General features: G+C 38.4%; 1 protein-coding gene across 1 annotated transcript in view; it reads right to left on the bottom strand.

Moving 5' to 3' along the window:
- Window positions 1-2,707: 2,707 nt before the first annotated feature.
- LOC129245166 (dynein intermediate chain 2, ciliary) overlaps window positions 2,708-12,250 on the bottom strand; it is a 37,209-nt gene continuing 27,666 nt past the window's right edge. Inside the window, exons 7-12 of the mRNA XM_054883188.1 lie at window positions 11,590-12,019; window positions 11,428-11,505; window positions 11,256-11,321; window positions 11,093-11,199; window positions 3,147-3,787; window positions 2,708-3,074 (exon numbers count right to left, since the gene is read on the bottom strand). Of these exons, the coding sequence (XP_054739163.1) occupies window positions 2,891-3,074; window positions 3,147-3,787; window positions 11,093-11,199; window positions 11,256-11,321; window positions 11,428-11,505; window positions 11,590-12,019 (1,506 nt within the window). The 3' untranslated portion in view covers window positions 2,708-2,890. The remainder of the gene's footprint in view (window positions 3,075-3,146; window positions 3,788-11,092; window positions 11,200-11,255; window positions 11,322-11,427; window positions 11,506-11,589; window positions 12,020-12,250) is intronic.

Genomic DNA, 12,250 nt, shown 5'->3' with positions numbered 1-12,250 from the left:
TATACCAAATAGCTCAATTTAATCTGAATTTACTGTACAGTGTAGCCCGTCGTTTGTTTTCGCGCCACTATCAGCCGAACGCGCGACTCGATGAACAAGAGCGTACGAGCTGAGTGGCAGCGACACACGGATCTGCGTATGATTCTTCACGGCCGTTTTCTGCCACCTCCATACCCTATCACTCAGGTTGATGGACGTTTGACAATTCCGGACTTTAAAGAGCATGACGCAAAGTCATTTGCTCCATTTCTAATACGCCTACCGATTCAACCGCTGAATGCCTTCATCAGCACGCCTTATGCTCTCTATTGCCCAAGTATACGTGATGATTTAGATAAAAGATGCTGCAGTACACGCGGCATTTACTTCGCATCTATCACAAGAGCTGCAGAGCACAGGCGAGCAGCTCACATTGCACCAGCTAAGCAAGCGCGTATGTTCAGCAAAGTGCGACCCTCACGGATTGTCGAAGCTAATGAGTTACTGTGCGCAAGCGTCAACGCCTTAGAGTGGATAGATCAGAACGAAGTTGAAGGAGCAGATGATTTTACTGAAAATCTTATGGACATGTTGGTCCCAATAGTCTCTCTTGAAACCGCACATGATTCTCCATGGACTGAATTAGAGTAGATATTCTTCTTTTAATCGCAGTAGTTACGATTTAAGTTTTCTATTATTAAACTTTTATTACACTTATAACTCTCAGCAATATTGATTACTAGTCTTAACTAGTCGTAAATAAAAGCACGAAGCATTTTTTTTTCTTTTTACAATAACAATCCAACGCGTTTGCATAAGAAACCCACATTTTGAAAAATCTCACGTGAGAATGGGGGATGGGGGAGGGGGTTGAATAAAATTTCACGACACCTCACCAGGGGGGAGGGAGGGTCAGAAAATTTAAAAAAACACCTCACGTAATTTATGGACGCCCCCTAAGGTGGTTACAGCGCCCTTTAAGAGGAAAAGAAATTAATGCATTACACTGATGATGCTGCTGTTGACATCTCCACGATATGCGCCCTGATTAGATCGCGTGAAACTGATTCAGAAAAGACATATAAAACGAGGGAGATATTCTTCATAAGTCTTGTTGAGATTGGCGACGAAAGCGCATGAAATATGTGACTTATCACGACGTAGACGTGGCTTGAAATGAAGCCATTGCAATGAACAGCGTTTTAACGCTAGTCATTTGAAGAAAAATATTCCAGCCTAAAGCTGGATGTGAGTCTTAAAGGCTTACTAAAGCCTACGTTGTGAGCCTTAGCAAAGAATGATGTAATACAAGATTATGCAGATTGAAGTGAGAAAATTTCGAAAATTTACCATGACATAGTTGTACATAGTTGAGATGCGGGACAGAACCAAGGCGCATTCATTAAAGGTGTGGTATGTTTGATTATCAAAGTAAAGTATTGGCAAAAGAGAAAACAAAGAATAAATTCGCCTTGTTTCATTCTGGACTGACAGCCTCCTCCTTCTCCTTGAAGAGAACTAAGAAGAGATTGTCAAAAATAGCCAACGCAGGCAAAGAAACCTGAAAATTTAGGTTAGGTTAATGTGAACAAGGTAAAAGAAAAGAAAAAAAAACAGTTTATGAACACAAAAACTGTAAACAGGCCTCCTACAAGTACGTTAGCTCAACATGTGAATCTGTCAAATCCACTGAAAGCCAAGTGCCGGTACCGCGAAATGCGCAACCTTTGGTATTCTCTCAACTGTGAATTCTGCTGGTAGTAAAAGTGAACAGATCTGGCTACCTTAACTTAGGAAGAAGTGAAATTTGAGTTCCCTTAGAGGCTCTCGTTGACGTTGACTTCAAGAAGATAGTAAACAAACAGCGCGCCGTGCTGCCTGTACATACAACCAAATAAGTAAAATATGAATTGGGTAGCGTAGTAGAGAACTACTGAAATTAGATTACTAAAAAAGCACACTGTATTTTATAGCGCGTAGCGAAAGGCTCGGCCTAAACCCAATAACTTATTTGTAAAAAAATATTTTATTTTTTCCCTTTTAGCTAGATTGAGACCAAATAATGGAATATTGAAGTAGATCATAGATTCATGCTCGCAAACTTACATATATATAATATAGTATAATATGGTATATATTATATAAAATAATCATAACTACATACATACATACATAAACACTCATAACATTCATATGTGATAACTGTACTGCATGTAAACTTGTACTCCGCGCTACGGCTTCAAGGATTTGGTTTTGCTAACTATTTTTAAACGTATACCCACGTCATATAAATATACATACATACATACATACATTTATAAAATTGTTGATTTTCTAACATTGATTAGTTATAAATAAAAAAATTTTAATGTTTTATATTGCTGTATAAATATTTTCATGAAAGAACGATTTCTAGTGAAGCTAATGAAACGTAGTTCCACCAATACATTCATATATACATACATACATTGTTAATGATCTAACACAAACACTAATAATAGAGGTCTTACATACTGCATACATACCTACATACATATGTATATAAATGGATAATATCGATTGCATAATTCTTTCGTCATATATACGACATATACATACATACACAAAATATTTCATTATACACAAATTGCAAATGTAAAAAAGTTCGGTGTAAAACTGTATTGCTCACTTCTAAGTAAAATAGAAAATTTACATAAACACAAATTAATTACAAATAAACTACATATTTGATTACGAAAAAACCAGAGCTTATTTATTGTGAAAATTTTCATCTGCACAACAGCAAAAGTTGGTAAGTATGTGTGAACACTTCGATTCGCTAACAAATTTTAAAAATATCTAAAAAAAAATTGTCTAAAATAAAAACAAAAATTAAAATTAAGCGCATTTATCAGCCACTTCTTGAGCACCTTTAGCTCTTCGTCGTGGTGGGCGTGTCGGGCACCATCATATCGCTGGGCAACTCCCGCACCAGCGATAACAATTTGTCCAACTTCTGCACCTGCAATGTATTTTGATCCAGATACTGTTGCTTTTTAGGTGGTTTCACCATTAACCGTAAATTGGGCGATAGTTTCAACGAAGTCACCGTACTCCTATAAGTGACAAAATAATAAAAACAAAAACAAACACCAAAGAGCATTTGTCTCATTTTTTATCGCACTCACTTATCGTCGCCGACAATTATGAAGGGTAAATTCTCATTGAAAGCGAGTCGTGTCAATTTATTCTTTCGCTTCGGCACCACCGCTTGCACACAAATCGGCTTATATTTGTTCACATTCAAATCGAAAACGAACACTTTGCCTTCGGTGGTACACGCTGCAAAGACAGTGCTCGAGAAGGGCGCCCACTTTACATCGCCTACAGAGGAACCCAAATCGAAGATAAACAGCGGCTCTGCTCGCATATCCTCCCACACTTTGACGCGCCAATCACCACTACACGAGATGAAAATGTTCGCATTGAAACGATTGAAATCGATGCGATAGACGGTGAGATGGTGTGCGTTGTATGTCATCAGATATTTGGAGCTGTATGCTATACTGCATTTCTGGATTAATCCTTCCTCGGTGCCGATTAGGTAAATTTCAGGATTTGTGGGATGGAATTTCATGCACGAACCGCTGCTGCGTAGCTGTACTTCAGTGCCATCGGGTCCCTCGACAATGCCATTGGTGAGGAAGAGCGTTGTTATTGTAGTGATCATGAAATCGTTCTGCATAAGCACCCAATTGAAGACACGTCCATCGGTTGAGACGGAATAGAAATTGATTTCACCATCCGCCATGTCGGGGCCCCATTTAATCTGAAAAGGAGAGGTGTAGAAGGTATATAGACGGCTGCTTTATTTTGTTTCATTGGAAAAGAAGTGAAGTACGAAAATTCTAGAATCTATTCAGATTAAAACATATTGACGAAAATACGTGCTAAAATAATATTGTAACACATGAGCTGAAAAGTAACGGGCCTAACACATAGATCGCACTAGTTTTATTGCATTCACCTCTTTTTCAGTTAGTTTTATTTTTTTATTTTTGTTTTGGTGGGTGAGGTACGGTTCAAAATGTCTTCGCACTGACAGCGACCGTCGTCTACTGCGTCGTGTAGTGTGAGCACTAAAACGATCCCTCCTCTCCTTCTGGAGAGACACCGATGATGCACAACGCAATGCACGACCAAACGAGGCAGTAACACCAAAAAAATCAAAAATCATCAAAAAAATGGTTTGGAATGATCGAAAAGTGAATTTTCGTGAGCTGACATCGTGCAGATATCAAAAGAACGTATTGGCTTTATATTTGGCTACAAGAAATATGTGTTTGAAGTGGGTGCAGCATTTGCTCACTGTGGATCAAACACAAGAACGTGTTTATGATTCCAAACAATGTCAAAACTACATGAATTAAGCTTCGAATTGCTCCTACTTCCACCGTATTCGCCAGATTTAGCTGCCAACGATTACTGGCTGTTCGCCAGAACTAAAAAAATGGTCGCCTGTAAGAAGTCTCACTCGAATGAAGAGGTTATCGCTGAAACTGAGGTCTTTTTTGAGGCAAAAGATAAATCCTTCTACAAAAGTGGTATTGTCATTTTATAGCGGCGTTGGAATGATTGCGTTGTTCTTGATGGAAATTATAATACGTTGATGAATAAAGCTAATTTTGAACACAGAAAAAGTGTTTCCTTTGTTAGAGCCGGGTCTTTTCAAACCATGTATTATTTAATATTATAATTTTAAAAACACATTTTTTGGCAAAGAGGAATCAAGCACATTAGAATTCGAAATCTGATTTAATTCTCGAAGTGAGCGCGCTACTAGGCCATACATTTCTCTGGATGTACGAATATAAAGGAATGAAAAGTCTTGGTTTGAAGAAGGAAATGAATAGCACGCAAAGGTGAGGGCCAATCAATATTGCTTTTATCGTGTGAAAAAGAGGATACTCCTTCGCCTTTAAAGGGACATTAGGTGATTTATTAAAATTTGTAAAAAAAAGGCAAATTTGTTCAACAAATTGCTGTTTGTGTGTTTGAATAAATTGGAATATTTAGTCCAGGGAAAGCGAATATTCAAAATTTATGCTCTAAGTGAAAAAACATATCCTGCAAGCAGTTCGCGTTCATACTGTATGAGCTGGTCGTCTACTCGAAAACTGAATCCTCGGGCAATGGGACTAATAATTCACTTTCTACTTACCTATTTTTTTTTTTAATTAAAAGAAAGAAAAGCCACACTATTTTTGGAGCATTTTGTCTTAAACTGATTTGGTAAAGCATTTAAATCCAGTTTGCCCCATTAAGCATGTTAACTTGAATGTACAAAGTGGCGCAAAAGTAACCTTGCGATGTTTTTTGGCTGTAATTTAAAAAAAAAAAAATGATTCTTCTTGTGGATTATTTTTATTTGGCCTTTTAATTTTTATTACATCAAGTCGAGTGGCCGCCGCCACAGTTGATTGCCATTTGAGTCCTTTTTATGGCATTTTCCATCACTTTGGCCAAAACTTCCGGAGATAGGTCCTCACATTCTTGACGAATATTGTCTTTAAGAGCTGCAAGAGTCTGAGGCTTGTCGACATAAACCCGCGACTTCAAAAAGCCCCACAAAAAGAAGTAAGGAGCGGTCAAATCAGGGGATCTTGCTGGCCAGTGCAAATCGCCAAAGCGGGAGATTAGGCGCCCGGGAAATGCATCCTTCAGCATATCGGTTGTGGCACGTGCAGTGTGTGCCGTTGCACCGTCCTGTTGGAACCACATATTTTCCAATCGCAACTCATCAAGTTGCGACAAAAAGAACTCGTTGATCATTGCTCTGTAGCGCTCACCATTCACAGTAACCGTTTGGTCCGCGACGTCTTCGCAGAAAAAAGGTCCGATGACTCCTCCAGCGAAAACAGCACACCATAAAGTGACTTTGAGCGGGTGTAATGGCTCTTCGTGGGTTACACGCGAATTTTCAGTGCCCCAGAAGCGTAAATTTTGCTTATTTACGTACCCGCTAAGATGGAAATGGGCCTCATCACTCATGATTATTTTTGATGAAAAATCATCTTCCTCTTGGTGGTGATTAAGGATGGCTTGAGCGTATGTTAGACGCGATTGGCGGTCAGCAGCTAACAGCTGATGCACCGTCTGGACTTTGTACGGAAACATCTTCAAATCTTGTACCAAAATTCGCTGTAAAGACCGTCGACTGATACCCATTTGCGTGGCACGTCGTCTGGTCGATGTCGACGGCGCTTCCATGACATCCTCGGCTACAGCAGCGATATTCTCTGCAGAACGGCTACTCCGGGGTCTGCCACGCCTGGCAGCATCTCGTGTTGTGCCAGTCTCTTTGAAGCGAGCGGCTAAACGTCGCAGTGTTTCACCAGTAGGCGTTGGACGGCGAGGAAATCTGCGACGAAATTCACGTTGTGCCCAAGTCACAGACCGATTATTGGTCAAATAAATAGTCAGCAATATTCCGCGTTCTGGAGCAGTGTAGCGTAACATTGTTTATTAATGCGTATTTCGCATGTGTTTACTACACAAATGTCAAAACAGAACTGACATTAGGGGCCAATCGCAAAATTTATAGCATTTTCTGATAGGAGGATTACTTTAGCGCCACCTGTTATATGTAAAATTATTTTTCTAACTTGTTTTCTGAGGGCAAACAGCTTAAGTCGCTAAAGTACGGAGAAACTCCTTTCATTCGAATGTGAATTCATTAGCTATCGCAAGAATCGTACCAATTTTGGAATGAGGCCTGCACACCATGCATAAAAATTCTTTCAGAAAGTCAACGACCAAGGAGCTTACATTCTTAGTATTTATGGAAGTTTATTTCAGTGTTATCATCGTCGTGATCTCGTAAGTAAAAGAAACAAAATCGCATTCCAACGGCATTATTAATTTAGCGAATACTTCGAAATTCTGTTTTCTAAAAAATGTTATGGTGTTTTGAATTAGGAGTATTCATTAACTCCTGGATAACAGAGCTACCTAATTTTTAAGAAAAATTGTTTTTAGGTATGTGAAAATGCTCAAAATATAATTGGCGAAGATCAGCCACTGAGCCAAACTGAAGTAAAGTATGGTTGATGAAAGAGGCCTATTATGTACCTATGTATGTAAAAATTACCAAAAGCTTACATTTACTTAGGAATCATAGTAATTTTTAAACTATGAAGCCGTTTTTCTCTACATTTAGATTTTTTTGAGTTATGACACTTTTGAGGAATCAAGGCAAGATACACCTACCACAGAAAAACACCAATAACATTTACTCACATATTTTGATAATAAAGTGCTTATATCAGCTATATATTTTTTATTTTTTTTGCGCTCCTAAATCACAAAAAATATTGGGACGACCGTGAGAACCAAATTATATTCCATGACTCTGGGAAATTATATTCCATGTCTGTGGGTAAGCTTTTATAGTTCAGATCCCTCTTACATTTGTATGAAATTTACTACTCGAAAGTGCCTAGATACCTTGCCATCAAAATAACGGTAATGAAATCTGTAAGAACATCTAAGCTTGTCGCTGCTAGTTAGAAAACACTGACGTCACAAAGACAGTTCTTGGTACATGTGAGTCGACTTTGGAATTCTATTCTCCACAATTTAATATCTACAGGGTGAACGATATGAAGTGTTATCTATTCGAAACAGCATACCTTTTTTGTGTGAAATTAGTTTTTATTGATTTCAAAGACAAAATTGTTCAAAAATGATTACAAGTTTAACATATATTCACTTTAGCTCGATATGATCACCTTTTGCCTTGACTATAGCCTTCAAACGGTCAAAAAATGCGTTGCATGCTGCACGAATGTGATCTTGAGGTATTTTGGCCCATACTGGCATATTTTTTAGTCCTCACCTTGCTCTCCAAAATGGGTCAGATGGAATAGTCCATCGGATTTGCATCTGGTGAATTTGAAAGCCATTGTGTGGACGAAATGAAGTGTGGAACATGATTTTTTAACCATTCTTGGTTCACACGAGCTTTATGAGATGGTGTCGAGTCCTGTTGGAACGTCCATGGTCTACGGCCGAAATTTTTGCGTGTCCACGGCTCTAAAGCAGCTTCTAAAACATTTTCCCGATAATAAGTCGCATTCACTTTGGCACCAGGCCCGATAAAAACAATTGGAGAGCGTCCATCAGCGGTCACTGCGGCCCAAATCATTACTTGCGATGGGAAATTGCTTCGAGTGGCCATACATAGGCTCAAATTCTCGTATGAGTGTTCGGTCAAGTAAACACGATTGTTTTGAGTGTTTATGAACTGCTCAATTGGGAAATTTTTTTCATCAGAAAACACAATGTTAGGAAATTTGCCACGTTCGTGCAAGCGCAACAACTGCTTTGCTCTTTCGTACCGAACTTTTTTTGCTGGGGTGAAAGATCGTGTGCTTTTGGGAACTTGTAAGCCTTGACCTTGAGCTCATGTTTCAATATGCGTCGAATGCTGTCTTGCGATATTTTCAGTTCTTTGGCCCTTTTTCTTCCACTTCGACGTGGATTTCGTTCAAGTCGAGCCTTCACTTTCCGAAACATTTCTGGCGTTGTTGCGGTTTTTTTTGGTCCACCTCCATAGCGTTTTGCAATGCTACCAGTAACATTGTAACGTTTTATAGAGCGATACACACACATTTTATTCACGGAATTCCATCACAGAAAAAAAAAATTCAACAAAACTGAGACGCAAATACTTTTGATTGCTTATAAACAATATATTGTCATTAGAACAATTTTGACGTTGATGTCATGAGCTGTTTTACAGATACAAGCAGTGTGAAGTTGGTAACACTTCATATCGTTCACCCTGTATAAATAACGTGAGCACATTTAGACTCGAACTTCAATGATAAAATTGATTTGGGGAAAAATAAGTCCATTATTTGTGTGTAAAATTTTTGCTCAAATAGTTTAAAACAGTTTTATGGTCGATCTTTAGCTCCTGGGCGATACCACGACATTAACATAGTAACATTATCGACATTTTCTTTAACATCAAAAATACCTGAACGAAATAGTAATTAGCTGTTCAGCGGCATTCAACCTGGCTTGCATTTTTGCCTTTGTCAAAGAAAAATTGTAAAATGTACCGAATTTTCTCTTTGTTGACTTCCATTGTTAACACCCTGTCTCCCTGTAACTCACAACTGAATGGAATAAAGAAAAACAGCAAACGAGTTTTTTTTAGTATGAAATGTCACCTTGACAACGACCATAAACTTTAAATTGCTTGATCGATACTTTACGAGACATCGTTTACTACAGCCATCTACCGAGAAAATAATGGATTTATTTTTCCCCAAGCTAAAACAAACACTAGGACAGATAATATTAATTCATAAATACTTTTCTCGTTCCTTGGATTATACTTGATTTTCTTCCTTATGCAAAGTTCATTTTGAAAATTTTAATCTGTTGTTACGTTGCATTAAAATTATAAGGTTTATCCTAATTATGTTACTATTGAAACGATAAATAAATAAGTAAATAAATAAAATGGAAGAATCTTATAGTACCAGGTGTATAAGCTTAAATCCGCTAGAAATGTCATATTTTTTTTTGCATGGGTTCGACACCTGTTTACATCAATCACTGCACATCATCAGTGATTTCATACAGCAACACACTTTTTTCCTTGCGTAATCATGTCTAATTTTGTGCCAAAAAAAAGAGCATATGCGGGAAGCTCTACTTTTTTGCCTTAATTTGAAGAAATCGGCTGCCGAATCGCATCGAATGCTTGTGGAGGCCTATGGTTACAGTGCATTATCGGAAACAACTTGCAGAGACTGGTTTCGTCGGTTCAAAGACGGCCATTTTGACTTGAGTGACAAGAAGCGTGAAAATCGGCCCAGAAAAGTTGAGGACCATGAATTGCAGGCTCTTTTGGATGAGGACGATACCCAATCGCAAAAAATGCTTGCCGAGCAGTTAGGTGTCACTCAACCAGCCATTTCCATGCGTTTACGTGCCATGGGAAAGGTCCAAAAAGTCGGAAAATGGGTACCCCATGAATTGAACGATAGACAGATGGAGCGACGCCAAAACACATGCGAAATCTTGCTGGCTAGGCATAAAAGAAAGTCGTTCCTGCATCTTGTGGTGACTAGCGATGAAAAGTGGATATACTTTGAGAATCCTAAACGAAAAAAATCATGGGTCGATCCTGGCCAACCATCAACTTCTTCATCAAGACCTAATCGCTTTGGACGCAAGACGATGCTGTGCGTTTGGTGGGATCAGCAGGGTGTCGTTTACTATGAGCTGTTGAAACCTGGTGAAACTGTTAATTCTCATCACTACCACCAACAACTCATCAAATTGCGCCGTGCTTTGCGTGAAAAAAGGCCTCGTTATGAAAAAAGACATGAGAAGCTGATTTTCCTCCACGACAACGCCCCATCGCACACGTCAAGAATGGTCCAAAACTACTTGTTGTCTCAATCAATTGGGAGGTGCTACCTAATTCCGCTTATTCACCAGACCTGGCCCCTTCGGACTATCATCTGTTTTCATCGATGGGTCACGCGCTCGCCGAACAGCACTTCGATTCGTACGAAGACGTCCGGAAATGGCTTGACGAGTGGTTCGCCTCGAAAGATGAAGAATTCTTTTGGCGTGGTATACACAAATTGCCCGAGAGATGGGAAAAATGTATAGCTAGCGAGGGCAAATACTTTGAATAAATTATTTTTTTGCTTTCTATAAAAAAAATGGGTTTTTTTTTACTAAAAAACAGCGGATTTAAGCTTATACACCTGGTATTTTCAAATTTTTGTTTAAATTCTCACAACTTTCATTTGACTGCACTTTGTTTTTTCATTTAGAACTTTAAATATTTCATTTGTTTGCTACAAACCAAGGCGCATTGAGCAGGTACTAGTAGCAGTAGAGCAGCTGCTAAATTTTTTTTATTTATTTGGTCTCTAAATTGTCAAATTTTGTACAACTTGCTCTAACTTCCAATCTTTGCTTATAGATTCCGAAATTATAGGGACCAAAAGCGCAATACATTTCTCTTGTTGTTTTTGCTCTACCGCTTATTATTTGTTCTACATACATATTTTTCACAAATTGTTTTTTTATACAAGCATACCTCCCATGCACATTCCTCATGTTTATTGTGAACGCCCACCGACAAATAGAGCGGTTTGTCATAGTTCTCTCTCAGATTGTAAACCGCTACACTGCCATCGTACATACCTATAAATAACTAAACAAACATAAAAATGTGCACTCAAGAAACGACCAACTCTCACCTATTGCCACCAAAAATGGATAAACCGGGTGTATATCGCAACACATAACACCACTCTCTGTCGATACTGGCCGATAGCAAGTAATTGAAATAAGATGCAAGAAAATTATGTGCATATAAACTTCAAGTGAGCAAAACTACGTTCATAAAATAAAATCAATTACGGTGCTTACTTATGTAGTCTGGGTAAGAGGGATTCTTGACTGTGAAGAAACATATGGCGCCCTCATTTGGTTGTTTCATAAACTCATCTTTGAAGTAACAGTAATAACAAAAGTTGTATTATACTTATAAATTCGTATAAATGAATCTATGCTATTTTCTTGAAAACTTACGCGAACCATAGCACACTGCAAATAGATCGTAATACTTCGGATTGAACAGCAGATCGGTAACGCTCAGTTTACGTATGCGATCATAGTTGAATTTCCAAAGTGGTAGCAATGTGCCCTCCTGCTCTCTGTACTCATCAGCTGGATCCTCCCAGTAGCGATAATCGTTGGCGATTTCCTCATAGATATTTTGATTAATCATGCGCTCTAATATTTGCCAAGCCTTAAGATACTTCTTATTAAGTATTTCTGCCTCTGCTGCTTTATCCAACTTCTTCAATGCAACATCCTTTCTGTGTTTCTTCTCATCTTTCTTTTCCTTTTCTTTTTGTTGCTGTTCAAAATCCTCTGCATAACTATCGTAAATATTCCATTGCAATACATTAGCCCCATACTGAGAACGCGGTGGAGGTATGGTTTGTGTATCAACATTCTATAATGTATTGAGCGAACACTTAGTTTGTTAGTTTCCGTTATCAAATGTGTGCACGATACAAGTACAAAATTGTATGTATATATATACAGGGTTGGCCATATTAAACTGACCCATTGAGTAACCCTATAACTTTTTACTGTAATTTGAAATCTAAGGTTTACGTCAACAAGCCAAAGACACTAGGCGCACTTAAGGCCAATATCCGACGGGAAATAGCCGCCATATCGG

The sequence above is a fragment of the Anastrepha obliqua genome, chromosome 4 (genome assembly GCF_027943255.1).
Source record: "Anastrepha obliqua isolate idAnaObli1 chromosome 4, idAnaObli1_1.0, whole genome shotgun sequence".
Taxonomy (NCBI): domain Eukaryota; kingdom Metazoa; phylum Arthropoda; class Insecta; order Diptera; family Tephritidae; genus Anastrepha; species Anastrepha obliqua.
The sequence above is the reverse complement of the archived record's forward strand: the minus strand, read 5'-3'. Positions and strand labels throughout refer to the sequence as shown.